The sequence below is a fragment of the Seriola aureovittata genome, chromosome 17, assembly GCF_021018895.1.
Source record: "Seriola aureovittata isolate HTS-2021-v1 ecotype China chromosome 17, ASM2101889v1, whole genome shotgun sequence".
NCBI classification, from domain to species: Eukaryota; Metazoa; Chordata; class Actinopteri; order Carangiformes; family Carangidae; genus Seriola; species Seriola aureovittata.
In genome coordinates this window covers 10,426,791-10,453,093 of record NC_079380.1, presented here as the reverse complement: position 1 = coordinate 10,453,093, position 26,303 = coordinate 10,426,791, and the positions used below count along the sequence as shown (strand labels likewise).

Below are 26,303 nucleotides of genomic sequence, written 5' to 3'. Positions count from 1 at the left end.
ACGTAAAGCCTCGCATCCAGCAGAGTGCTATAAACCCTGCACAACCTCATACTGTATATCAAAAGCTCTGGGAAAATATACATGTATAAAATATGATGCACTAATCCCCTCCCATGACAGGACCTGCGTGACTTTGCTCTGCAATAGATGTTTGGCCAGACCCCTCCCTTGTGCCCACAGCAATATTGTAATGTTATTGCACTTTGAAATATTGATGACTATATATTTGTGTCTCTCTGTCCTGACTTTGCACAGATGAATCACAGACTTAATAATGCTTTCAGACAGATTGCACCATTTCTCTCTTCCCTAAGAATAAAACTTGCATGTAAGTGCAGTTCTAATTTTTTTTTAATGTAGGAATGAATCTTTCAGCTATGATGCTTGGTGGTTTCAAGGAATTCTATTTTGTAGATCAGAAATTGAAAATGTGCTGATTCTGCCTCTGTACACTGTATGGCTGTTCAGAACCATTCATACTTTCCACACATCTTCTCCTGTTTCAGCCATGATGATTTTACCAGAGAGAAGCGAGCCCTAGTCCCTCTATGTTACCTTGTGAAAGATACACTGTGCATTTCTCAGGCTCTCTCTTTACACTTTATTGAAGTAAACCTGCCATATACAATCCATGGTTGTCACAACAGAACGATTTGTCAGAGCCACATCTCTCATCGGTAGGTGGTTTATAATCAAACATATAAAGTTATAGCTCCTTGGTTTGGGTTTTTATCATCCTGGATTAGATTCTCAGAGGAGGGAATTCTTTCAATCTCTCACTCCAGTCCCAGTTGTCCTGTATGCTGGATGGGTTTCACAGAACAGGGGATACTTTCTCCTTACCATATATCCCTGCAACATTTAATATAAGAGTCCTGTGTCTAACGGCAACACACATCAGCACAAAACCTCTCTCAAACGTTGACAGTTTACTTTGGAAATTTACGTAGCAGATATGCATACATATAATAGTGAAAAAGAAAAAATTCTGGGAAGACACCAGAAATAACATGTCTCCAGGCAAATCATTTTCTAAGTAGAAGAGTTGAGAGACTACAGACTTGCATGAATTATTACAGCCATAGCTGAGGAAAGGGATATGGATTAAATGTATCTACTGCGTGATGAGAAGAGAGGCAGAAAAAGGTCACAGACTGTAACTCTACCTCATCAGATGCAGACACATAGTCATAATCACAAAATCCATCAAGTCTAGACCAGAGCAGTCAAACAGTGGTTTTACAAAGTGAAACACAACCTCTCAGACAGGTAGAGGGGAATCAATTTGATATCAGATGGGAAATCTGCAGCAACATGAACCAATTGGCATGGGGACAACATGAGACAAAAACACCAGTAAAAATATTAAGTTTATGTCAAATTTCTGTCTTCTAAGAGACACTAGCCTTATTGTTATTGTAGCATTCATCAGCATTTATTCTGTGACTTTAGAAATTGGCAAGAGTGGTTTCACTGAACAAAATGACGAAGGATAATGTGACCTGCTTAACACACAAAGTCACAGGATCTCAAAATTGGGTTACTTGTCCAATAGATGTATGAAAAATGAGAGTAATTTGGTGTATCATTTCATAATGTGAGTGATCAGGTGGTTTCCAAACTTTTGCCAGACATACCCCCACAGCCATCCAGTATCCTTTCATCGACATCAGAGTCGTGTCCCAAATATGTTAAGTTGAATATTATTGAACTATCAGTGATATGAGAATGTCTTTGGCTGGTTAAGGCTCCATATATACCACTTGGCGTGGAGGAAGCTGGATATTTCAACCAAATAGCTATTTCAACCATTTATTCATTACTTTTAGCTACCCATTTATCCTTAATTTGCTTCAACCAGTCCATTACACTTACTACCATATCCATTATTGTTAACATTAGCAAACAACTTCAACCATTTTTTTTAGCATTAGCTAACTATTTCAACCATTTATCAATTTATTTTAGCATTAGCTAACTACTTCCAACCATCTATCTGTTATTTTAACTACACTACTAACTATTTCAACGATATATCCATTACTTTTAGCTAACTAACGTATTTTTACTTGTTTAGTAACTATTTTTCATGCATGCCAGTTGTAACTCAGTATGTAAATACGTATGACTGAGCTACTCCACAATCCCTGGTATCTGCCAAAGAAAGCAGCCTTGGTAAGTGATGTAGAGTATCTTGTTATTATACTCTCATTTTTTTTTTTTAGATGAGCAACAAGTTTGAGTCTACCAGATTCAAAAGGCCAAATAAACTGAGTCAGGCAAACATCTCCGATAAATGTAAGATCTGACATAAGTCAGTTCAGTTGAAATGCCTCCAGTAAAATTAGCCTCATATGACTTTGTTGCCAGGTATAGCGTGACATTTCAGGCTCATCATATATACCACAACACGACTTCAGCTGTTTCACTTCTGCTCATCAGTCTCACATGGGACATCCTGTCGAGTACATCTGCTTCTTCAGTGTTATTACAAACCTTGCATTGTGTCTACACCATGCACTTATTACATGTGTCTGTCCTGGAGTAGCACAGCACAATGTGACTGCCTTGGCCTGGTCCTCCACAGGGTGAGCACATGAACAGACTCACACCAGAAAGCTCTCATGCTTTTTTCCTCCTGAAGCAGTAGCAGATACCCTTTTCATTGTTTGCACTGCTGTCACAGTGCAGAATCCATGACTGCTCCATTTCATGCATTTCCCCTTTGAGCACGAGGCTTGCCTGCTGCCTCCACCAGCTCCAACAAACACTTTACTTTTCTCCCTAGAAATGCCACAAAGACACACAGCTGTGCACGTGGGATGTCCTTGCTCTTTCCCCTGAGCAGCTGTAAGGTCTTCATAAAGTCTGTTTACACTCAGTGCTGTGGGCCAAGCTTGCTCAGGAGGTGTTTTAAAGGCTTTTCCAGACCACTGTGCACCTCCACTCGACCTTCACTTGCTAATTACTGGGCCACAGGGACAAGGAAGGCCACCTGTAGCAGAAAGCAGCCCAAGCGCACAAGACCATGGAGCATAGACTAGACCATGCTGTCAGGACAGACTCAGAGAAAATTAATAGATGAAGTGCAGATGTTTTACTGTTTATAGGTGAGAAAGAGGAATTTAGAGACAGAAAGCTCAATATAGAATCAAATGAACGAAACACTCTATGCCATAAAACACTGAAAACTTGGCAACATCTTAGGTCAACTAAGTTCAAGATTTGTAACAATGCTTGGGAGTTGTAGATATTTGAAAGAGGTTCAAGGCCTGCTGTTATCTGTCCCACAGACTCTGGGAGCCCAGCCAAGCTGATGCCATCTCAAGGGGAGGAATGCAACAAAATGGCAGGAAATTCCTACTTGGTTTGCTTCCATCTGCAGAACAAACTCTTTCAAATCAGGCCTCTGAAATGCATAAAGATGCAAGTGTTTTTTTTTACTGGTCAGAATCTTAGCTGTAGTGCACATGGGATGGTAACCAGTTAAATGCAGAAACAAGATGACAACAAGGCAACAGGAGAGGACAATTTACTGTATATGAGGCATGTTCACCACATAAATATTGCCTCTAAATTGAAGCTGAGCTGAACTTTCATGCAAGAAGCATCTTCACAGAGACTTTTACACAATAATTCATCCAAACCCAGCAGAATGTCAAGTGTTTTTTGACAGCTCATAATACAAAGATGCTACGTTCATGATTACTACTTTTACACAAATTTACACAAAAGACATCTGTACCAAAGAACAAAAGACTAAGCTGTGGTCAAAAGAAAGGCCAACTGTACCTGAGGCTTTGGCGCCACCTAGTGAAATCTCACTCACATGCACATGATGTTAGTGCCCTGTAATTGCACCACAAATTTTCCAGTTGCTCCTATGAACTTGAATGATGGATTACTTGAACTGCATAATAGACACTTCTGGACCTGGGCTTTGGTTGGAATCTCTTTACAATGGGCCAAGTTTCCTCTTAGTTCCCATTCTGTGCAACTACATTTGATTTGCAGATTTGCAGATTTGCAAAGCCTTTGTTTGAAATGTCTAACTCCTTAAACCATGTGATCGCAGTTGACAAGACCTATTAAGATTCATTTAGATACCGAAGCAGATCTTAGTTTAGTTTAGTCTCCTCATCTTGAAACCATTGACCTCCCCGCCCTTTCTCTCCTGTCTCAAAGACTCTATTTTAACACAGTTTGCCCACTTACCAGCTTTATCAGCGCTTTCATCGGCCAATAAAGGCTGTGACATGCAATTGAAAACTCACTGCCGTCAACTGTTCTGAGCCTCTGTTGCCTGAAATATTTTCACTCAACTCAAGCCTGGGAAAAGTTTTTCAAATCAGAAATTGTTTGTGAGCAACATAGGGATTTCCCTCCTCGATCCCTTTAACTGTGCTCCTTGGTGGCCGCTCTCAGCCTCACTCTCTGGATGTTATCAGTGGAGCACTCAGAGGTCAGTATGGCTTTATTCATGACCGAGTACAGGACTGATATCTTGATGTTTTGTTGCCACCTGGTGCTCATGTGAGTGGTGCATGCACACAATGTTTCCCACACATACATAGATAAAAAAAAACAACTATACAAGGTCATGAGAAAAACGGGAGGAGACCATCTGGCTGATAACAGACAGATTTTCACATGCCGCCAACCCATCCCATTGTCTGGCCCAATTCAAAGGTGTCTTCCTCACTTTGCTCCTGCTGCTCTCTACTGAAGCAGAGTATTGGTGAGTCAGGCTCCATGGACAAGAAGGTGGTGCTGATCACAGGCTGCTCTTCGGGAATCGGCCTCAGCCTGGCTGTCCGTCTGGCATCTGACCCTGAAAAAACATTCAAAGGTAACAAGAGCTGACATCTACCCACCATGGTGTTTTTTATGTATTTCCAAGAGAGCTTGCACTGGGTTGATGTTAAGGACCTTTAAACCCCACTGAGACACTCTATAGTATGTAATATTGTGCCATACACTCATGAAGCACTTTATTAGGAACTCCATACCAATACTGAGTGTTGTGGAATATCTTAGTGTGATTGTATTTGTAAGTTGTCTTCTTATTGTAATGGGAAAAATTTTATCCATCATATGTGTGCTCTCATGTAACCTCATTTTAACCTCTTTGTAGTTCAAGGTAAAGGAGTAGTTCTTCATCTGCATTCGGGTTTTGTCTCCTGAGAATTTACAGCTAGATGCCGGATACTCCCAACTCTCAGCTAGAGGCGGATACTCCCACATTTAGAAAAGACTGGGATTGTTCTCATTTCAGACTTTGTGGGGACCATTGATCTCTGTACTCAGCCATTTGCATATGCTAAGTTGAATTAAAACCACAAAGACAGGTCTGAGTCTTTACCTTTTGTAAGGTTTCCACAACACCGGGTAGAGCCTTTCTTTGCTCTCAAAATAGTTTCAGTTCTTTGTGCATGCGTGGAGTCCACATGATGTTGGAAACATTCCTTTGAGATTCTCGTCCATGTTGACATGATTGATTCTGTTGATTGGTTCTGTAGTCTATGCCACAATGAGGAACCTGGCCAAGAAAGAGCGTCTTTTAGAGTGTGTGAAAGGCCTGCACAAAGACACCTTGGACATTCTCCAAATGGATGTGACGGACCGGCAGTCAATTCTGGATGCGAGGGACAGGGTTGTGGAGAAACGACTGGACATTCTGGGTACGACATAGTGTCCGTGTGTTGTGATTAGGATTGCAATTTGTGTGTGTTAATGAGCTTTATCCTTACTACTTACAGTGTGTAATGCTGGTGTGGGTTTGATGGGGCCCCTGGAGCTGCAGTCCTCGGACACGATGAGGCAAATTTTGGAGGTCAACATCTTAGGTACCATCCAGACCATCCAGGCTTTCCTACCAGAGATGAAGGCTCAGAGCCAGGGCCGCATTCTGGTCACGGGCAGCACCGAAGGGCTTCACGGTGAGACAAGCAAATGGTTGAGGAGTCACTGAATGTCAACAGAGTTCCACGTGTGCAGTTTCTGTAATGATTTGATAGAAATCATGTAAACAAACCAAGTTAAGACTTGATGCCATGCATGACATTGCCAAAATAACCCATCTTGAAGCTTAATGCACTCTCACAGGTCTCCCTTTTAATGAGGTGTACTGTGCCAGTAAATTTGCAATAGAGGGAGCATGTGAGAGTTTGGCCGTCCTCCTGCAAAACTTCAATATCCAGTGAGTTTTAAAGTTCGCTGCATCTTGCACCCTGAGTTTAGAGACTGTTGAGTGTATATAGTTTTTGAACCGTTATTATTGATGACAAGGAGAGATTAGTGACTTCATCCTTCATCCTGCAGTGTCAGTCTCATTGAGTGTGGTCCAGTCAACACAGACTTCCTGGTCAACATGCAGAAGGCGGAGCTTGGGAATACTTCTCTCCAACAGGTTGATACCAAGACAGTCAGCCTCTATGAAAAATACCTGCAGCACTGTGACTCTGTTTTCCAAAACGCAGCACAGGACACTGAGGACATTGTAAAGGTATGTTGAACGATTACAGCAGGTCATAACTGCATTAGTAAAATGTATTGATGAAGAACAGTTAATTTCTGAAATGCAGTTTTAGTTACTTATGCACAGTTTTGTCTGCAGGCTGGCACATAATCCTGTATCTATAGCTTTTGACTTTTTATTTTCAATAAATAAAAAAATCCATAGATTAAAAGCAAAATCTGTATTTTAAATCAATTGATGGGCTGGAAAAGAGGTTGATAGTACAGTTAGTTTTAGTTCAAGATTTTATTAATTAGTATATATTAGTATAGATATATATGTATATATATATTTATAATCCACTTCATCCAGCTATAACATTAAAATACATCATTTAAATGCATTAATAATAATCATTCAATAATGCAAGAATAAATCACCAATGGGAGCTATTCTGTGTATTAAGTTCTTACTTTCTATACTTGAAATGCTTACTTAATTTTTTTCTGCAAATACTTTCATATCTTATGTTAATGTTTATGTAAATATTTACTTTAATTTTTTTTTGAATAATGGACTTTTGTAGTTATATATTTTTGTACTGCTACTTTTACTTAAGTAGAAGGCTAAGAATATAGATATACAGTATATGTAGAACAGGTTTATCACAACAAATATGTCAAATTCAGTGTCAAGATGAGAACAGCTCTACATCTCACTGTTTTGTTTGTTTTTGTGTGCAAGGTATTTCTAGATGCCATCCAGTCACCCAGCCCCACGTTCAGATATTTCACCAGTGGTGGTGTTCCACCTCTAACCCAACTGAAGATAACAGAGCCAGATGGCTCACAGTGCGTCCGTGCTATGAGCAAAATAATCTTCTCAGTTGAGGAACAATAACTGTTACGCATGCAAAGCTCCACTTCATGCACTTCCTCCACTCTTGCTCTTCCTTTATTTTATGTGTAGATGTTGATATTTTGCTGTTTTAGTTTAGATTTCTGGGTTAAAGTTGATGCCCTCTGACTGACTGTTGTTGCTCAACACGAAAGGTCAGTGAGTTCACACAAGGGTGTAACTCAACATTTCTATGTTTTGTATGTCACTTATCAAAAGTTATATTCCTTATAACAAAAAAGGATAAAAATGGAGATTATGTTTTATATTTTGAGTAATACAGCAGTTTTAGCATTCCAGACATTTGATTGTGCGCTCACACTCACACTGGGGGGCATATTTTCCTTGGGATGTTTCTGGACACATTGTTAAGTGAAAACACTCACAAGAATTTACTTATGTAAATTATAATTGGCCATTTTAAGCAAACTCCCAAAAGCATTGAAAGCAATGTGCTTGATTTTTGTATGAATGAATGATACTGAAAGTTGTCTTTCTTTTCTGTTGTTGGCTTTACCTCTTATCTTAAATTTCCCATATAGTCATAAATGAATAAAGTGCTTCAAATGAACTAAACTTGCAGATTGTACTGTGCAGGTGTTCATGTTGTTGTCACCCCTGTGTCTTAACTTTCTCTAAATATTAAATAGTCGAGGTAGGTCTCACAAGGCATATGTCACAAGTATTTATTGTATGTCAAAAATTTATGAAACTACATAATAATCAGGAAATGCAGTATGTGATTGAACCCTTTTTTTTTTAGCAACCTTCAAACAGCTGGTCTAGTTTGAAAGTGCCCTCTCACCTAGAAATGGATTCTCTCTGTGTTCTCTGGTCCTTCGTACATACTGGAACAAAAAAGAGAGATGGCCTCATTTATTCTATGGTGATTAGATTTCGATATGTCTTGATATGTATTTTTAATCTTTGAAAGGAATCCTTATGGGTCTTTGTCAGACAGGTTTTTTAGAAAAGTAATCAAAAGTGATATTTTGTACACTGGGAGACATATTTTAAATCTACACATACAATTACGTTCATTGATCGCTTGGATGAAGACCTGTCAATGATTAATACATCTGTTAAAAAGCAAGTGAGCTAGAGACGTAGACTTTGACGTCCTCACAAACCAGTGACATCAATAGAGTGACTTCATCAAACGTGTAGGATAGTTAAGTGAATCCCACAAATACAAATAAGCATAAACAAACAAAAAAATCAAATAGAAACACTGCAATTCAAGATGTATGAAATTTAGAATGACCTCTACTAGCCTTCCTTTTCATTAGAAATCTAAAAGAGGTCATTTAAAGTCTATGGACCATTAGGAAATGTCTTTTAAAACTTTCTGAATTGTTGTAAGTAAGTTGTAAGGAGGATTTTAACCAGCTTCAGTTAGGCTTTCCACTGAATCACTGATCTGTTCAAAGTTTAAAGATCAAAGCTTGATCAAGCGCCAGCTGGAACAGTAGCTGTGTAACTCTTGGCTGGGCCGTTAAGCCCTCGAGTATGTTCTCTTACAACCTGAGACAGGTTATCTTGTCTGCACATCGAAGTGTTACGCTTCTGGCCAATCTTTGATAGGATTAACTGAGGTTCTAAAATCCCCCATGAACAAGTGCCCTAATTCCAGTCTGAAGATCCTGAAATGGATCCTGCACTTCCAGTTCTTACTGTGTTACCACACAGCCACTTAGTACAGCAGCAATGAGAGGTGTCAGCCTCTTAGAGCCTGTAGTATTATGCAGATCAATATAATGAGAGTTAAGTAAAAGCTGTTGTAAAACATACTTATATGAAACTTAGTTTTCCTAAACCTTTCTCCTACTATCAGTCTATGCTTTAAAGTGTTTCAGATAGGTGATCCTCCATTGAACATTGCTACAGTAAATTTTTTCTGTGCAGGTGATGACTTCATTCCAGTGTAGCACCAAAGTCCAGGTTGATCATGTGCATAGCGTGTGCTTGTTGGACTCATCGCTCACTACCTCAACCACACACTATCATGTAGACTTTGGTTTGCTCACAGAAACATCTCAAACCCTGTGTACCCAACTGTCAAACATGTTCAATACTGTGTGTGTCCACTTCACATGAGGAAACAAATGTGTATTTTCTTTTCATTAATATCTGGGTGGCAAAAGTGAACCATTTAATCAAGTCAGTGCATGACTCATATAAGTCCTGAATCACGTGTTCACCTATAACTGGTCAATCTCATTTTTTAAACTTTTTCGACCTTTCTCTCTGATTGGCCAGAGCCAATAGCGCCTCCCGTTACGTCACTACTGTCCTTAATGGTCAAGTGCAGCGACTTGTTCAGTCTGGACATCGTTGAGTGCTGTTGTTGCTGCTGCGGTTAAAAACACCGTCGTCTCTCTAAAGAACTTGTATTAGCTTCTTTTTTTGTGTGTGTGTGTAAACTTCACAATGGCGAACAAAACGACACCTATTCTCTTCAAGGCGCTGCTGGACATGTCTGAAGTCCACTCCTCGAAAGTTGTGCGAGGAAACACTAAAGGAGCAAATTTCAGGTGAGTCACATTAGGACTTTCCCGCAGAGATGTGTACAGGTAGACGGAATGCTAAGTTAAGTTCATATTCTTCATATTCTTTAAATTGAGTTATTTTATTACTCAGAATGGTAGACTCAACACAGTTTTTTGAGAAAGGTGCAACACTTACACACTTAACATAAATTACATACGGGGTAAGCTCATAGACTGAATGCACAGGAAAATGCTGAACTGATCAGTCTGGTGGCTGGTACAGGTCCTCCTAAGTGAACCAGGGCACAATTCATCAATGTCTTCTCATGCATACAACTTCCTCCTCCTCAGACACTTGGGATCCTGTGGGGCCCTGGCAGTGAGGAGGAGCAGCCTGCCCCTCAGCCCCGCCACCTCCATCTGCATCCCCAGCCGCAGCTTCATCAACCTGGCTCTTCCTATCAGCACCCGCAGGATGGAGTACACCGAGTGCCGGACATTAGGGTGAGTGCCCTGATGTAATATGTGATAAAACAACTGGAACAAGAAAACAGTAACTCACAAAAAAAAGAATTTAGTTTGACAAACTGAGCAATTTGAAGACATAGCCTTGGGCTCTGGGAAATGATGAATATAATTTTTCACTATTACTATTACTATCCTTAGGATTTATAGACAGAATGATTAATCAATTAATTGAGAATATTTTGAAGATTCATTTTAATGAAAACAATTTCTAGTTGCAGCCCCAGTTGAGAGCATTATATATTAATTAAAAAAAACACTGAAAATAGAGCTTTGATAAATATTAAACTAAAAAACATGTAAATATAAACCTTAAAAATGGTACCAGAATATGCAAAACTATATATATATATTAAATAGAAATGAAAAACAACTTTAAACTCACAACTCTATATCACCGTAGCAACATCATCTCATTGGATGTGCCTTTGTCTGCTTGTCACTGTGTGCTCAGGTATACTCCAGAGCAGATGTACAAGGTGGTGGCCAGTGTGGACCAGTACCACCACTTTGTTCCCTGGTGCAAGAAGTCTCAGGTGGTGAAGGGACAAAATGGTGACGTCCGGGCGGAGCTCGAAATAGGTTTTCCCCCCATCGTGGAGCGCTACACCTCTGAGGTCACAGTTGTCCCAAACCATCAAGTCAGAGTAAGTCCTGGTCCTGGTAGATCCAGAAAATAATCATTACAAATACATTCTTATTTCCTCAAACACAGAAAATCGACATTTAAGGCTTTAGGTTTTCACATTTTTGAACAGTGAGCAGCCCCCTCGTGCTGCAAAGTCTCTTCTCTTCCCAATGTTTGTGCCATTTTTGGCACCTGGATTTACGTGAATTACTTCCCATAATTCTGCAAATCACAGCTGGGAATTTGGATTTGGATCATCAACAAGACACATATTAGAAGTGAAATGCTTAAAAAAAGGTAGCTGTAATTTGTGTTGAATAGAAAAGTGACATCAATGCAGTGGAAGTTTTCTCTGGACCAGCATGAGCAGGCATTAGGGGAAGTGCAGCTTTCACATTTACATCTCTCAGCTGCAGTGGCTTCCTATCGGTTCCTTCTTATCTTTGCATCATGCACAGGATTGTAGATATAATGTCAGTTTTTATCAACAGATGTCTTTAATCTTGATTCTGGGCTCCTCCAGAGAGCAGAGATGAAAACCGCTTTGTCTGGACTTTGAGACAGGGTATGCTCACTGCCTTTTAGCAATCAATGATAAGTAAATGTTCATTTGTTTTGAAACAGGCTGTGTGCACTGATGGATCCCTATTCAGCCACCTTGAAACAACATGGAGGTTTGCCCCTGGAGCCAAAGACCTACCAGACTCATGCAAAGTGGATTTCTATGTAAGTGTATAAGATTATATTATGTGATATTATGATTAAATTAATATCTGACCCTGAGAGCCACAAGGACATCAGGTCTTTGCAGCACCCACAGTAGTCTGAGATATTGAGACATGGGGAAAAGTAGAATAATGTAAAGAATGGCAGGGAAGAAAACAGTGACAGCAAATCCATGAAATGAACAACCCAGATCAGGTCGCATGTTTAAGGACAGACTAATTCCAAGTCTTCGCTTCTGTACTGTTGAGAGTGGATTACCAACTGAAAGGAAGTGTTGAGTAAAATCTCATTATAGTCTAAATTTAGCCTTGAGTAGCATGCTGGTGTTCCTGGAGGGCTGAAATAGCTGTCAGGGCAGGGAACAGTGTTAAAGAGCCAATGACAGGAGTTAAACCCTAATGTTGGCTCAGATTACCTCAGGATCAGTCAGGAAGTAGTTAAATTTCAATGGAACACAACATTAGATAAAGGATGCTGTGGGAATGATTATCAGTGAACATTTAAAGAAAGTAAAGTCTGACTGTTAAAAAACAACTTTTAAATCAGACAAAGATGTTTTGGGTTGTGATTTTCACCTCAGACAACAACCAGAGAACTGACAGTGATGTGTCTAGATACTTGCAAGCAATCAATTTAACTCATAGGTGAATTAACAACAGTCTATTAAACAGTAAGCTAACATATTTTTCCCCCTCCTGTATCCCCTACAGGTGTCATTTGAGTTCAGGTCCATTCTGCACTCTCAGCTGGCCAGCGTGTTCTTTGACGAAGTGGTGAAGCAGATGGTCAGTGCCTTTGAGTCACGGGCGGCAACACTTTACAGGAACCAGCAGGTGTCACTGAGGAGGCGGTCTACATGAGGCGACCCTACCCTCTATCCACATCCACTCGGACCTTTAAACAAACCCTGCCAGCCTGCTGCTCATACCTACGGTCAACACTTGTTTTACACAGGAGACGGGATCTTTTCAGATTCTTTTTGCACTAACTCATATCCTATTATTGAGTTGACATGCACAGGAAATATACTTAAAACTATTTATTTATAAGCCACAAACTAATTTATTTATTTTCTTGTACTTATATATTTATTTTACAGTTAGGAATAAATGCATTGTTTTCAATTATCATTTTGTTTTGTTTTTTAATTCTGGGATAATGTACAGTCAAGTGACTGCTGCTCAGTGCTGAAACATCTAAAAGGGTTCAGAAAAAAGCTCTTGTTGTGTGGTAAACTGATGATGGTGAAACTGCTTACTCCTTGTTATGTCTGGCCAAAGGTGTGGGAAAAAAAGCATGTGCTTTCAGGACCAGTTGTATAAAGGGAAGTACCACTGACCTCAGTCAATACTTCCTTCCTAACCAGGTCCCTGTTAAAACTGAAATGATGTGGCTATATGCAGCCTATATTCAAAAACTTCATTTAAACTACATTTAGTCCAGTTTTAAAATGTTCTTTTCAGCTGCATTACAATCACCCTCAAAAGATGTTGAAAAATCATTAGACCTATTTATTGATCAATGTCTTGTGTGTTTAGAGGTTAACACAGTTTTCTTTATTTTTATTTACAGCATTTAATGTACGTCATGGTCTGTTACATGTTGAGAAACCTCTAAAAGGAAATGGGATGATTTTGCTTGTGCTTGACCATTTTAGCAGCACAGAATACAAACTACAAGTACAAAATCAATTGCCTTTGCCACAAAGTTGCTTCTGGTTTGCTTTTCTGCTTCCCCATAAGAAGCAGAAAAAATTTACTGGAGGAGCAAAAGTGCTCCTCATGTCTGGAATCCTGGTAAATGTGCCTGAAAATACGAATTAAGTCCGGCCCAGTGGTGTTGTTGCAGAAATTTCTCAAACACACTCTGGTTCGTTGTTTGGAAATATGTGTGTTTTTCCACCAACTAAGACATCAATAAAGAGGGAGGAGCAAGGTTATTTCCCTAAACTGGAATTCCTGGTTTACAGAAGGTCAGATAGAGTATAAAAGGGGAGTGAGAGCAGAGAAAGATTGTACAGAGACTGAGATTCACAACCACGAGGATGAAGAAGATTGTAGTCCTGTTTGTTGCGCTCACCTGCAGTCTATGTGACGTTCAGGTTAATGAAAACAATGATAAAGTCCATCAGTGCGGAGGATCATCCAGCTGCTGTAAAATCTATTCCCTCACTTCCATAACCCACCTGGGAGCAGTGGAAGAGAAAATCACAAACATGGCAGAAAAAATAACACTCCTGGAGGCCAAGTTGCAAAACACTGAAAAAGAAGTCGTGGAGCTGCGGAGCCTTACTGGAGGTGATATAGAACAAATGGTTTTATGGAACACAATAATGGGATGTAATTCCTCCGTGTATAAATTCTTACCTCTCGTGTGTTTGTGGTAATTTTTATGTTCTCAGGCACACCTCAGGTGGCCTTTTCTGTAGCTCTCAGGGATTCTGGCTCTGGAGACATTGGACCTTTCAATACTGCTATCGCTCTGCAGTACAAGAGGGTCTTCTCAAACACTGGCAGTTGCTACAATCCTTCAACAGGTAGTGTATTTCAGGGGGAGAGAGAGAACCCAAATGAGTGAAGAACCCATGAAATTTAAATCCTCTTTTTATTCCCCTTATTTTGGCAGGCATTTTCACAGCAATGGTCAAAGGAATGTACTTCTTTCGATTCTCAATGTTCAACAACTTAAGTCCTGTTCCCAACTCTGTTGTAAGCCTCATGAAGAACGGTCAGCGGCTGGTCTCTGTCTGGGACACCTCAGGTTCTGACATCAACGACATGGGCAGCAATGCTGTGGTCATCCCCCTCGAGCTGGGAGATAACGTGTATGTAGAGCTCCAGGCAAACAGGATTGTCTATGATGATAGCATGAACTACAACACCTTCAGTGGTTTTCTACTCTTCACTGTGTAATTTAAACAACGTGATTTCAGGTCTGCATGGCTCTTCATGGTTTTACTGTAGAGGAAATATCTCAGTGTTCATACTGCTGAGTGGTAGGTTGGAAAGTGGAATCTGTGACACCATCTGCTTTGTATGTATTTAGCTGAACAAACAGCAAATTTGGAGAGGTTCATTTTTGAGATGGGTTACTGTATTAGTTACGTCTGGGTATCAAATAAATATCAAGCTTGAATCTTCTTAATTCCATTTGGTGCCCGTGAGTTTTTCTACAATGGCATTATTGTTTTCCACATGTACACAGATACAATTAATCTACCCTTGAACAATAGATTTGGCTGTGCTCTGGGCCAAATTTGGCCCGGCCTTCTAGAAATCATTTGGCCTAAATGAAACATCTGCAATAAGAAAAGAAAAACTGAATGTTGCTTGTAAAGAGGTGTTGTTGAAGACTGAAAACACACCACATTAAATCACAAGTATAAATACTCCGTATGATACTGTATAGTTACATTTTTCTCAAATAGTATTAAAAATGCAGGTGTTAATAATGTCACCGTATCTCAATATTATTTCTTAAGCCACACTCCATACCACTTGCTGGCAGTAATGCACCGTTTCGATGTTTGCAACCGTCTTTAAAAAAAAAAAAAAAAAAAAACACCAGGAAGAAGACGAAGAGGCTGACGATGACGAAGAAGAAGAATACGACGACGCCGGAAAACGCCATTTTGTTGTTGAGCAGGAGAAGCGAAGAAGGATCGAGAAGCATTAGTAAAGGTACAAACATTATTTAAAAACATTTACTATCCAGAGTGTCATAGATGCAATTTACATTTTGAATAAGGGAAGAGACAAGCGTGAATAAGTTAACGTCTGCGTGGTTACAGATGGCTGTAAGTCGTATAAGCTTGCAGTTCAGTTCGTTAGCTGTTTCCTTAGCAGTTTAACTTTAGCACTATTAGTTTTAACATTAGCTCGCTAAATCTGCTCTTAAACTATCAGTAGATTTATCAACCGTTGTAAGCCTTTTACGTATGGAGTTACTTATAAGCTTTGATAATCTAATATCGTTAGTGACTTCCAAAACAAAGCTAGGCTATGCTAGATTTCCTGCTGCATGCTAACCGAAAATTATTATCACTTACAACAGCATTTACAACACAGAAGTGTTGTAAGAATTAAGATTAAAGCTATATTAAACACCTAACATTTTGTTTTATGGTCGCTGGAATTAACTACACAAGTCAAGTGCAACCTTAACTGAAGGCAGTGCGAAATAGAAGATGCATTCTTTTTAAATTAAATACACAAAAATATGTGTAAATTAGCATCACATACGTCTATACAAAGACAGAGAGATGCTGATGATGCTAAAAAGAGATGCTCCAATAGCTCATTACTTTTAACTTTACATGTAGTACTTAAGAAAAAAAAGAAAAAAGATCCTGTCTGGTTTAAGTTGTCCGTCAGAATAATACCCCTGACTTATTCTAATACTAATTCTCCAGTCCAAGTCGAATTCCTCTTGCTGTTGAGTGCACATAAACCAGTCATTCCTGTTTACTTAAAGAAGCATTTACTTAACAGGACTTCCTTGTTCATCTGAGACTGGACGATAGCCCCAACCCTAGATATAGATAGTAGAATGACGTATGTCTTTTTGAATTGAATTTTATCAGTACCGAAATTAATTCTTGCATCGATACTGGTAAAAAATAAGCAAAACCAAAAACGATTTTATTTTATACTTTGCATGCTTCCAGGGATGCACGGAATATATATATATATATATATATATATATATATATATATAAATTTAGTTTGATTAGGCAGTTAATCACTTAATTATAAAAATGTCAAAATACTGAAAAATACCCCATCATGTTTTCCCAGAGTTCAAGGTGATGTCTTCAAATTGCTTGCTTTGTCCAATCAGTCCAAAAACCAAAGTTTTTTTTTTTTTTACATTTATGTAAAACAAAATAAAGCAGGAACAACCAGCATGTTTTTTTCTTGATTCATTGGCTAATCATTTCAGCACTATATAATTCTGCTTCTCAGATTTTTCTGCTTCTGAGTTGTTGTTTATCATGTGGACCGATGGAAATCTTTTCTTTGTTAATGCTAACAAGTGTTGAGTGACTTGTCTTGTGTCTTGTTTTGTCACTTTGTTTTCTTCTATCGGTGGTCTTTAATGTACTTCTCAAAGAGTTAAGGATCAATGGCAGCTCTTCTCACTGTCATAGGTTTGTTCTTTAGTCTCGGGTGTGACAAACCTCATAGTGCTTCATGTCTGTAATGTCAAATACACAGTGTTGTATTTGTGTCAGCTGATACATAATTGGTGTTGCCTTATTAGACCTTATTAGAGGTTTATAGTTTTTGAGAAAACTCTGTAATCCATACTTGTATCTTGCTACCTGCCCACAGATGTTAACTTTTGCTTGGGAATATTTTGGCTATCTTAAAACATAGTGTTGTATCCAAGGTCTTAGAGTTAGAGTTGGTGAGATTTTTATTAGCTGATAAAACAAAATACTTTTATAGAGTGCGTCACTGAAAAATATGTTTTTCTGAACATGGAAGTTATAAGTTGAATCTGAGTTGAAGTGATTGCACAAATTTGGTCATATTACTATCTTACTATACTATATTATTATGAAGTGCTGTTTAAGAAGTAGAAACTACATTAGTGCTTCTTGTTTTTGGTACATGACTGATTTGGTTCTCTTCAAAATTCTCAAATCGATCAAGATTATGAGGCCCACTGACTATAATTTTGTTTATCCACCTATTAAAACTGTGGATGGACTGTTAAAATGGTAACTTGCTGCTGCCTGCAGTCACAATTATAAAAAATAAAAACAGTCTTTACTCATGTCTGGTTGTTTAATGGAAACATTATTGGTTAGGATTTGTGCACTGGTTAGGATTTGTGTTTATTGGCTTTGCAGCATGCCTGCCATATGATCAGCCTCAGCTGCTGGTCACAAGTACATACTGTAGCTGTGAAGGTATTTTGAAATGCTGCATAATGGAGTTCACACTAACAGTCAGTATTCACACAACCAGCTCTTCAGCAGCTGTATAGCTGGATTAAAGCTGCTTTTCTTGTTTTATCCCTGAAGATTTAACAACATGGTTGCCATTACCTACAGCGGACTAGAAACGATCAGTCGATTCATGGATTTTTTGAATGTATTTGAAACAATTTTGATAAATAGTTTGATTCAGTGGTTCTCAGCTTTTGGGTTTTGACCCCCACAAACGGTGGCAAGATAAATCTGAGGGATTACAAAATGATTTTCAGGATAGGAAAGCAGAAAAAAAAAGATCTGAACATTTTTTTCAATCTTCTCTTTAAGCTTTGCAAGATATTTTAGATCTTCAGGTTTCCAAAAAAATTGTCATATAAAATGAGGAAAACACTAACTTTTTGGTTGAACTAATCATGTCCAGTACCAAATATATGCGTAAAAATAGTGAAAATAATTAGAAGATGAATTAAACTAATTATAAGTTGCAGCCCTATAGCAGACAAAGTGATGTGATGTCAATATTCCTATTGTAGCATGAGAATTTGTAACCGTCTAAAACATGAATAGTGAGCAGCAGATCTTGGTGCCAGTTCCTCAGAACTGAAACCAAACAAAAGGGCTTTTCTCTAGACTGGACATTTTGCATTGTCAGCCAACAATCATCAGCGATATCAGTTTCTTTTCTGACAAAAGATGCAGTTGTCCACAATCCAACACTACTAGAGGACATGTTGTTTTCTTAGTTTCTAACTCTTGCTGTTCCTGAGCTGGAGGAATGTGCTTTCTTTTTTATTTACTGGTGCTTATCTCTACTGTGCTCGCCACCTGTAAAGACTGTATAATACACAGCTGAGCAGAAGAAGCTGAGGCACTTTGCCTCTAGTTGTCAACAGACAGTGTATAAAAACCTTAAAATTATTGGGTAAAGGCTGAAGAAAACATAACAGATATATGATTTACAGCACTTGATCACTGAATTACTCCTGGACCTCATTGATTGTTTATGTCTGCAGTAATTTTCCTGTCATGAAGTTTAATATTACTAGTAAGGTTGCAGGATTTGCAGCATGTTTGGGTGAATAGACATATAATGTGATTATTGTTCAAATAGAGCTGTAACATTAAGTCAATGAATCATGTGAGAATGTGAGAATTTGCTGTTTGCCTTAAATTATAATAAATGGATTCTCTTTGGATTTTGGACTGCCAGACCAAACATCACACTGGTCACAAGTAAATCTTGATTGCCATTGTTCACTGTCATAGATCATACAGTTATCATGCAATTAATTACTTTATTGAGCAAATAATCAGCAAATTAAGAAACTGTCAGTTGCAGCCCTGAAGTAATTTACCAAAACACAAATTCTCCAATGAAAAGAATTGCATTAATTTAAGTTTCACATCTTTGTAAATTAAATATTTGTGCAACATCTAGCCCTGGTTCATGACCTCCTGCCTGTGATGACATGTCAGTCATAAATGGGAATTTCACTTTAATATATTGACATTCAAATGACTGCTTTTCTGTGTCACTGCCAACATATAAAATAAGAGGTAGAGAGTGAGCACACAGCAAAGACAAACTTAATTGTATTAGGTCATTCATTTCTGTAATATAATTACATGTATGTGAATGCTGTTTTTTGGTATTTCAGTTATGTTTATGAAATTAGAACTACAGGCAGGAGTCTGGCGATGTCATGTGACAATAGTCTCACATGAATGGGGTCAAATGCAGGTTGTGCTCTTTTTCACAATTGTGCTTATTCCGCTGACCTGTGACAGAGGCTTGGCAAACTGAAGTCATAAATGAAGCAACTTTACACTGCCTGAGTGGCTGACTCACCTCTACTTTTCTGTTTGATTAATATCAATATCATATTGTTGGTTTATCTTGTTTACCTCAGCAGTTACCATCACCAGCTTGTTACCATCTGTTACTTGCCTTTTTTATTTTTTTTCATAAAAGGGTGAAGAGGAACTTGAGAGATAGCAGAAGAGCTTTTTACAGTCATTAAAATGTGCATACACATTTGAATTTGGTTTTGAAGGGGCGGTGTTGAGGAGGTGTTGACAGCACTTAAGCTTTCTGTGGCAACATTGCTAGCGACAGTATATCTAACAGACAGACAGCATCAGCTTTGAAAGGTGGAACATTAACTCTTTGATAATCTCTCTGTCATTACAGTGTGGTGCAACTTTTTTAGAGACGTGACTGCTCGATATCCTTTTGTCCTTCTGCGGGTGAGCCAAGATGGGGAATATTGCTAGCCTGTTTAAAGGGTTGTTTGGCAAGAAAGAGATGAGGATCCTGATGGTAGGACTGGATGCTGCGGGAAAGACCACCATCCTGTACAAGCTCAAACTGGGAGAAATTGTTACCACAATCCCTACCATTGGTGAGCCCTGTCTTGCATCTTCATGAGCTTAACCCTGAGTGACTGGTACCTTGGTACTGATGTGAGAACTCAGACATTTTTAACTTGTGTCTCTCTTTGTTTTTTTCCCCTCATCCACAGGTTTTAATGTAGAGACGGTAGAATTCAAGAACATCAGTTTTACAGTGTGGGATGTCGGTGGTCAGGACAAGATCAGGCCACTCTGGAGGCATTACTTCCAAAACACACAAGGTAATAGGCTTCCTGATGTTTCCACATCTCTCAAAGTCTGTTGCACAAGGATTAGCCCATTGTTGGTTGAATCCTGCATTACACTTGTAGACCTTTATCCATTTCTATACAGTAAACCATGCCTTTTTTCCATTTTCAGGCCTTATCTTCGTAGTAGACAGTAATGACAGGGAACGAGTCGGTGAGGCAAAGGAGGAGCTGATGCGAATGCTGGCTGAGGACGAGCTGAGGGATGCCGTGTTGCTCGTGTTTGCCAACAAACAGGTACATTTGTGTCACTGCTCTTAAATCAGAAAAGAAAAAAACAAAATCATTAGACGGATAACTTGGCACCAATCAGCTGATCTTAGTCAACCAGACAATTTACTAAACAGGAGATTGGCCCATTGCCATTTGATGGTTATGATCAAAGAAAACCCCCATTTATGAACCCATTTGTAAATACAAATTATTTCTTTTCTCAGTAGGTATGATAATTGTAGATGAGAATTTAATTCAATTAAATTGATCTTATCTGTACATTATCCCAAGAGAACATGCAGATTGAGATCTGTTGTTTGAGTTGCAATTTAATTTTCACAGTAAAGAGTTAAATATCTATATATGATAACACAACATAATAATTAAAAAAAACAACCCAAGTGGTCATATCTCTTAAAAGATGACCAGAAAACAGTCATATAATTATTATGATTCTTTTTTTTTTTTTCATTTTAGCTGTGAAATTTATGAACTATAATTGTGTCATAAGCAGAGATTATATTTATGTGAGTTGAAACACTCAATTAATTTTAATTTAGAATAAGTTTAGAAGCTAAAAGTAAATTAAATCTGCTTAATTGCACTTACATCATCACTCAGTCTAATTGCATTTACTCATAATAACTAGTTGTATAACAACTATGGAAGAGTGGAAACTGGAGACATGGTGGAGCACAGTGTGGAATAAAATGACACCAGTAGCAACAGTAACAATGCAGGGAGACACATAAAATAAGACATTTATGCATGAATCCGGGCTCCCAGTGTCACACTGGGATGCGTACCAACACACCCAGCTCATGTAACTGCAGTCACACAAGTTCTCAAAAGAACCAAATGAGCTGATATTACAGTTTTACTTTTTACCTTTATAATTCTAAAAAGTTATAATGAGCCAATAGTGAGTAATCAACCTATGCCAGTGCTCCTTCCTCAGTATGAACTCGATATATCTCACTGTGCCACAATGATTATTTTCTCAAATAATCGTTTGGTCCAAAAAAAAGTGTTGTTTTATCTGAGCAAAACATGCAAAATACTCAGAGATATTCAGGTTACGGTCATAGAATAAAATATTCACATTTGAAACTAAACAACTAATCTATGATGAAAATATTAACTTTAACTTTATTTTGATGGATTAATCAACTAATTGTTGCGGCTCTAGCTGGAACTACTTAACTCTGGTGAGACGCTCATTCAGAAACTTTACAGGCTTGTGCAAATTTCAGTTATATTGTCGTTATAAGTCATGACTGTTGTGAATTTTATAAAGCTGCATTATTACATTTTTAAAATGGTGATTAATAACACTGATATAGATCCAGTATATTGAATCAGTCACCTGCTTCTGATATTATTAAGCAGTTGGTGATTGCAAGTGATCTATGCAAACCTTAACAGGGAATTTTTCTCTTCTTGTTTATTTACTATTGCATGTTTTCTGCTTTCAGGACCTGCCCAACGCCATGAATGCAGCTGAGATCACAGACAAGCTGACCCTGCACTCCCTGCGCCAACGTAACTGGTATATCCAGGCCACATGCGCCACCAGTGGAGATGGTCTCTATGAGGGTCTGGACTGGCTTTCAAGCCAGCTGAAAAACGCAAAATGATCCATCACTCCCCCTCCTGTCTGTCATCTCTGTCTGCAGTGTAATGGGAGACTGCACTGGTCCTGGTCTCGCTCACTCCTCTTCTCCTCTCTTTCCTCTGAAGAGTTGGACCATTGGCCAGTGCTCCCCGCTCACTGCATCTGTGTACTGTATGTATGTTTGGATGAGTATTTTTTTTGGAAGAATGAATGTATGTGTGAGCCGAGTGGGAGCAGCCCTGCTGTGCCTTGACCACAGTTAACTCCTAAACACCTCCTCCCACTTCCAATGTCGGCACACCCAAAGGTACTGGTTTCCATAAAGCAAAAGACAACACGAGACAAGTCATCTGTCAAGAATTTTTGTTAAAAAGATAAATATGATTTGCATCTTTTAGCGGCATGAAGGCCTTTATGATAACTGTTTATTCACCCGTGATATTTGATAAAATAAAATACCTGACATCTAAGATCAGTTCAGATTATTTTGAAAATTGAGATTTTGCAGATTTAAGTTTCAACTCCTACAGCAAACACTGGATGTTTTGTTGATTCTCTTATAGTTATTTGAACTCTCAAGTCCATATCCTGCATCAGCATCAGTCCCTCCTCCCTGACCCTTTCATTAGGTCTCTTATTTTACACACACAGGCTTAAGAAGATCTGTCACAGCTGTGTCTGGAAAAGGCAATAAATGTAGTCAGCGCATGTTTACATATACAGAGGTGTGTTGAGTGTAGCTACAGCATCATTGGTGGATGTGTGTATCCTCTGGGTGCTGTGTGGGTTTCAGCTACATCCAGTCCATTGGAACGATGAGGCCTTTTTTTTTTTTTTTTTTTTTTTTTTTAAAGAGTTGCTCCCACTCTGGCTTTTTATTTACTGATAGTCTTATTTTCGCTTGTATGTAGTTCTTTTGGTTTAGGGTCTGTACTCTATTTTATTTTATAGTTTTTTTATGTTACTGTTGATGCATGCATGACCTGGTTTACTTCAGCATGAGCTGACATGCCAGGTGTGCAGTGTTTCGAGTAAAATGCTCTCGGGACCAATTGGTTGGATTCAGGAATGGCTCATTGTGTTTGGTTCAGCTATGGATTCGCCCGCAGAGCGTGAAGTCGCCTCCTCTGTTGTTTTTTCGGAGGGCACACACGCTCTTGACCAAATTGTCAGTGTTGTGATAGACGGTACAGTTGATCTGTAAGTGTTTGCTCTGGCCTGCTGTATGAATCAGCACTGTAAATGCCTCCTCAATGCTTCAGGCTGTATGGTGTTTTCCCTGCATGTATCCAGGGTGCTTCTCCTGGTGTTATTTACATCGTGTCCCTGTGATGCCATTTGCATAACCTCATCAGCTTGCACAACACAGGCCTGTGTTAAGAAAGCAGTTTATCCATCAGCCTTTGCAATGAACCCATAGACAATAACTCTCCCCATTGCTCTACACCAGCAGACAGTTAAAATGTGCACGTGAGAATGTTACCCTAGATCAGCCAGTAATAGAATAGTTTCCCACACATGCATTGATCCCAAATGCTCCTGCAATTAATAAGAAAAAATCTTGAACAGTGCACACCCATTACTGAGTGAAGATGACTTTAAGGTCACAATATCACACTGACCTCTAAAGGGAAATTCACTTTCCCTCTTTTGTTTTTCTATAACTGGACATTTAGATGTTTTCTTGGAAAGTTTGAGTAACTGAATGACTAATCTTTTGGGCATTCTCCGCCCTTACGTTATGGTATTTCCTTAAACATCCGTAGATTTCATAGATGCATTACATAATCTGGTATGCAGAAAGAAATACAAATGTATATAATATTCTGTAAGAAAATGTATTTTAACTTGACATCGTCCACCTACCCTTGTTCAGATGTGAAGCTTTAATTTTCAAGACCGTTTCTGTACAAATAACAAGGTATGTGCATATGTATTTCTTAAGTACCTTTTATGCTTTTTTAAACTCATCTTGTAACATCTGATAAATGCACTATAATAAAGAGATCTCTATTATACATCTGCATTATTGCCCTTCTCATTTGCATAACTTAAAAATGAATTTCAGGGTGTTCATATCAGAAATGCATTAATTAAAGTAATGAATAAAATACATTTTAGGTAGCAAACATCACATAGAAACTAAATATTCAAAAGAAAGAAAATGACTGATGGTTAATGTAAATGGATTTGAGTCACAGTGTGCAGTCATACCATACACCATAAAAGCTCTGATTAACTAAAAATGATATTCATTCGTCACTTTATTTTCTTAACCTGATAGCATGTTTTCTGTTTGAGTGTGGATCATATCAGCCATTTCCTGTCAGAAATCCACATATATTTAATGCTTATCAAAGACCTGACAGGTGTCAAGAATGTGAGTTGCCTTTCGGATCTTATTTTCCTGCTCAGTCAAATGTGTAAACATGACACTTTCACCTTCCTCAGTGTGTTACCTGTCAGTCAGCAGGCTCAGAACCATGCGGATCTGTCCTCAGAGATGATTTTTTTTTTTTTTTACAGGCCATATGATGTTTGTTCAGCAAAAATTGTTCCAATTAATTTTTCTTGACAGTTGAGACATTTGTTAGGTAAATCCACAATCATGGTAAAGTTCTGTGCATCAGCTCTTCAGGTCTTTGCAGATGTTAATGAGAAGATTTTTTTTTTTTTCTATCAGATTGAAGATATGAAGAACATCTGGCAGCATCTGTAGTTTTAATAGCAATTCTCTGCCAGCTCCTCCTTTCACTCTTAATTTCAATTTCCTTCCAGTGTGCTATCAGGGGAAAAAAATATGATAATGACTACTGATGTGATGATTTAATTAACTTCTTTAAGGTTAATTGCAGTATTAAAGCTTCAAATGAATAATTATTCTGCCTTTTTAGGAAATATACAATGAGCTTCCAACCAGCTAAACACTAGACTGTACCAGTGGATCTTTTCACACCATGTTGAGTTGCATTTGCTGACACACCCTTTACTTGTGCATACACGGATGTTACCAACAGCTTTGCTCAGACAAATCAAATACTGTGTGTAGCTCAATATCAGATCCCCTCAGGTATTTGCGTAAGCAAGACTTTGAATCTGATTGGGGTGAATCTGGAGAAGCAGACATGTCTAAATGAAATATATTAAGGTTGTAGAGCTGAGTATGAGCTGAAATTTAATAAATTTAAACATTTGAGTTATTTTTCAAGCAAAAATTACCAAATAATTTCTAGTTCCAACTTCTCCAATCTATGATTCATAGACAAGACAACTAATTTGCTTGCTGCTTTATTTACTAAATGACTTACTTTCATTATAGATTAATCCACCACTTGCTTTCTTGATTGATTGATAACGAAAATAATCATTAGTTGCAGCCCTAAATGGTTACATTAATTCTAAGTGTTAGCATGCTATTATGCCGGCCTTGGCACTGGGAACATCCTTAGAGTTGTTTCCACACTAGAAAACTTAATAAAGCTGATAGTATGGCATTGCAGTTCCTGAATGGGACCACTGGAGGGCAGCAAACATGCATGATTATGAATACACTCAGATCAACTGTTAATGAATACCTAGCATGTACAACTAATATTCTTCCCACTGTTAAGTATTTTATGTGTATAATGATATAGATTCTATTAACACAGTACTAAATCATATGTCATAAGTATACTATCCATCTATAATGTCATCTTGATTTTCCATATTGTAATTCTGCTGTTTTGGTCTATTCTGTGCACAGGTCATCGCTGCATGTCTGTCTCAAGTAAAGGCTTATTGGGGAGTTTTTCCTTATCTAAATGGAGAGTCTATGGACATGCAGTACACATTGTAAAATACTTCTTGAGGCACATAAGTGATATTTGGATATATAAATAAAATATACAACTACTAACATGATTATGAATATCCTTCCTAATGCATCTAAATAATGATAATATTCACTATAAATATTAATGCCACTGAAGAATGTGGAGAAGATCACTGTGTCCACTGATGAACAATACATCATTCATGATAAGTATGTTTGGGCATTCACCAGAAGTGATACAATATCGTGCAGATTGCATGATTAGGCTGGTCTCCACCCCAGAAAACAGTTATTATAGCAATTATTATCAGTCTGAATGTCACCGCTGTTAATTATAA

General features: G+C 38.3%; 4 protein-coding genes across 4 annotated transcripts; all 4 read left to right on the top strand.

Moving 5' to 3' along the window:
- Positions 1 to 4,687: 4,687 nt before the first annotated feature.
- Positions 4,688 to 7,930, top strand: hsd17b1 (hydroxysteroid (17-beta) dehydrogenase 1). Its single transcript, XM_056401768.1, has 6 exons — positions 4,688 to 4,849; positions 5,520 to 5,681; positions 5,760 to 5,939; positions 6,106 to 6,199; positions 6,322 to 6,505; positions 7,202 to 7,930. Exons 1-6 carry the CDS (start codon positions 4,753 to 4,755, stop codon positions 7,355 to 7,357), a joined length of 873 nt encoding a protein of 290 aa, XP_056257743.1. The 5' UTR covers positions 4,688 to 4,752; the 3' UTR covers positions 7,358 to 7,930.
- Positions 7,931 to 9,664: 1,734 nt separating this feature from the next.
- si:ch73-141c7.1 (coenzyme Q-binding protein COQ10 homolog, mitochondrial) lies at positions 9,665 to 12,850 on the top strand. The gene is made up of 5 exons (XM_056401320.1): positions 9,665 to 9,888; positions 10,195 to 10,347; positions 10,823 to 11,015; positions 11,621 to 11,722; positions 12,433 to 12,850. Exons 1-5 carry the CDS (start codon positions 9,785 to 9,787, stop codon positions 12,580 to 12,582), a joined length of 702 nt encoding a protein of 233 aa, XP_056257295.1. The 5' UTR covers positions 9,665 to 9,784; the 3' UTR covers positions 12,583 to 12,850.
- Positions 12,851 to 12,973: 123 nt separating this feature from the next.
- On the top strand, positions 12,974 to 14,866 carry LOC130185081 (complement C1q-like protein 2). The gene is made up of 3 exons (XM_056401317.1): positions 12,974 to 14,019; positions 14,124 to 14,258; positions 14,348 to 14,866. The coding sequence occupies exons 1-3, from the start codon at positions 13,767 to 13,769 to the stop codon at positions 14,632 to 14,634; spliced, it is 675 nt and encodes a 224-aa protein (XP_056257292.1). The 5' UTR covers positions 12,974 to 13,766; the 3' UTR covers positions 14,635 to 14,866.
- Positions 14,867 to 15,283: 417 nt separating this feature from the next.
- arf2a (ADP-ribosylation factor 2a) lies at positions 15,284 to 24,169 on the top strand. The gene is made up of 5 exons (XM_056401319.1): positions 15,284 to 15,402; positions 19,855 to 20,065; positions 20,186 to 20,296; positions 20,436 to 20,560; positions 22,012 to 24,169. Exons 2-5 carry the CDS (start codon positions 19,921 to 19,923, stop codon positions 22,171 to 22,173), a joined length of 543 nt encoding a protein of 180 aa, XP_056257294.1. The 5' UTR covers positions 15,284 to 15,402; positions 19,855 to 19,920; the 3' UTR covers positions 22,174 to 24,169.
- The last annotated feature ends 2,134 nt before the right edge of the window (positions 24,170 to 26,303 follow it).

Coding starts and splice junctions, on each gene's coding strand:
- hsd17b1 (XM_056401768.1), top strand. CDS start 4,753: ATGGACAAGAAGGTGGTGCTGATCACAGGCTGCTCTTCGGGAATCGGC. Junction 4,850..5,519: donor CCCTGAAAAAACATTCAAAG/GTAACAAGAGCT, acceptor TTGGTTCTGTAG/TCTATGCCACAATGAGGAAC. Junction 5,940..6,105: donor CAGCACCGAAGGGCTTCACG/GTGAGACAAGCA, acceptor GCACTCTCACAG/GTCTCCCTTTTAATGAGGTG.
- si:ch73-141c7.1 (XM_056401320.1), top strand. CDS start 9,785: ATGGCGAACAAAACGACACCTATTCTCTTCAAGGCGCTGCTGGACATG. Junction 9,889..10,194: donor ACTAAAGGAGCAAATTTCAG/GTGAGTCACATT, acceptor CCTCCTCCTCAG/ACACTTGGGATCCTGTGGGG. Junction 11,723..12,432: donor CATGCAAAGTGGATTTCTAT/GTAAGTGTATAA, acceptor TATCCCCTACAG/GTGTCATTTGAGTTCAGGTC.
- LOC130185081 (XM_056401317.1), top strand. CDS start 13,767: ATGAAGAAGATTGTAGTCCTGTTTGTTGCGCTCACCTGCAGTCTATGT. Junction 14,020..14,123: donor GCTGCGGAGCCTTACTGGAG/GTGATATAGAAC, acceptor TTATGTTCTCAG/GCACACCTCAGGTGGCCTTT. Junction 14,259..14,347: donor TTGCTACAATCCTTCAACAG/GTAGTGTATTTC, acceptor TTATTTTGGCAG/GCATTTTCACAGCAATGGTC.
- arf2a (XM_056401319.1), top strand. CDS start 19,921: ATGGGGAATATTGCTAGCCTGTTTAAAGGGTTGTTTGGCAAGAAAGAG. Junction 20,066..20,185: donor TACCACAATCCCTACCATTG/GTGAGCCCTGTC, acceptor CCTCATCCACAG/GTTTTAATGTAGAGACGGTA. Junction 20,561..22,011: donor TCGTGTTTGCCAACAAACAG/GTACATTTGTGT, acceptor TTCTGCTTTCAG/GACCTGCCCAACGCCATGAA.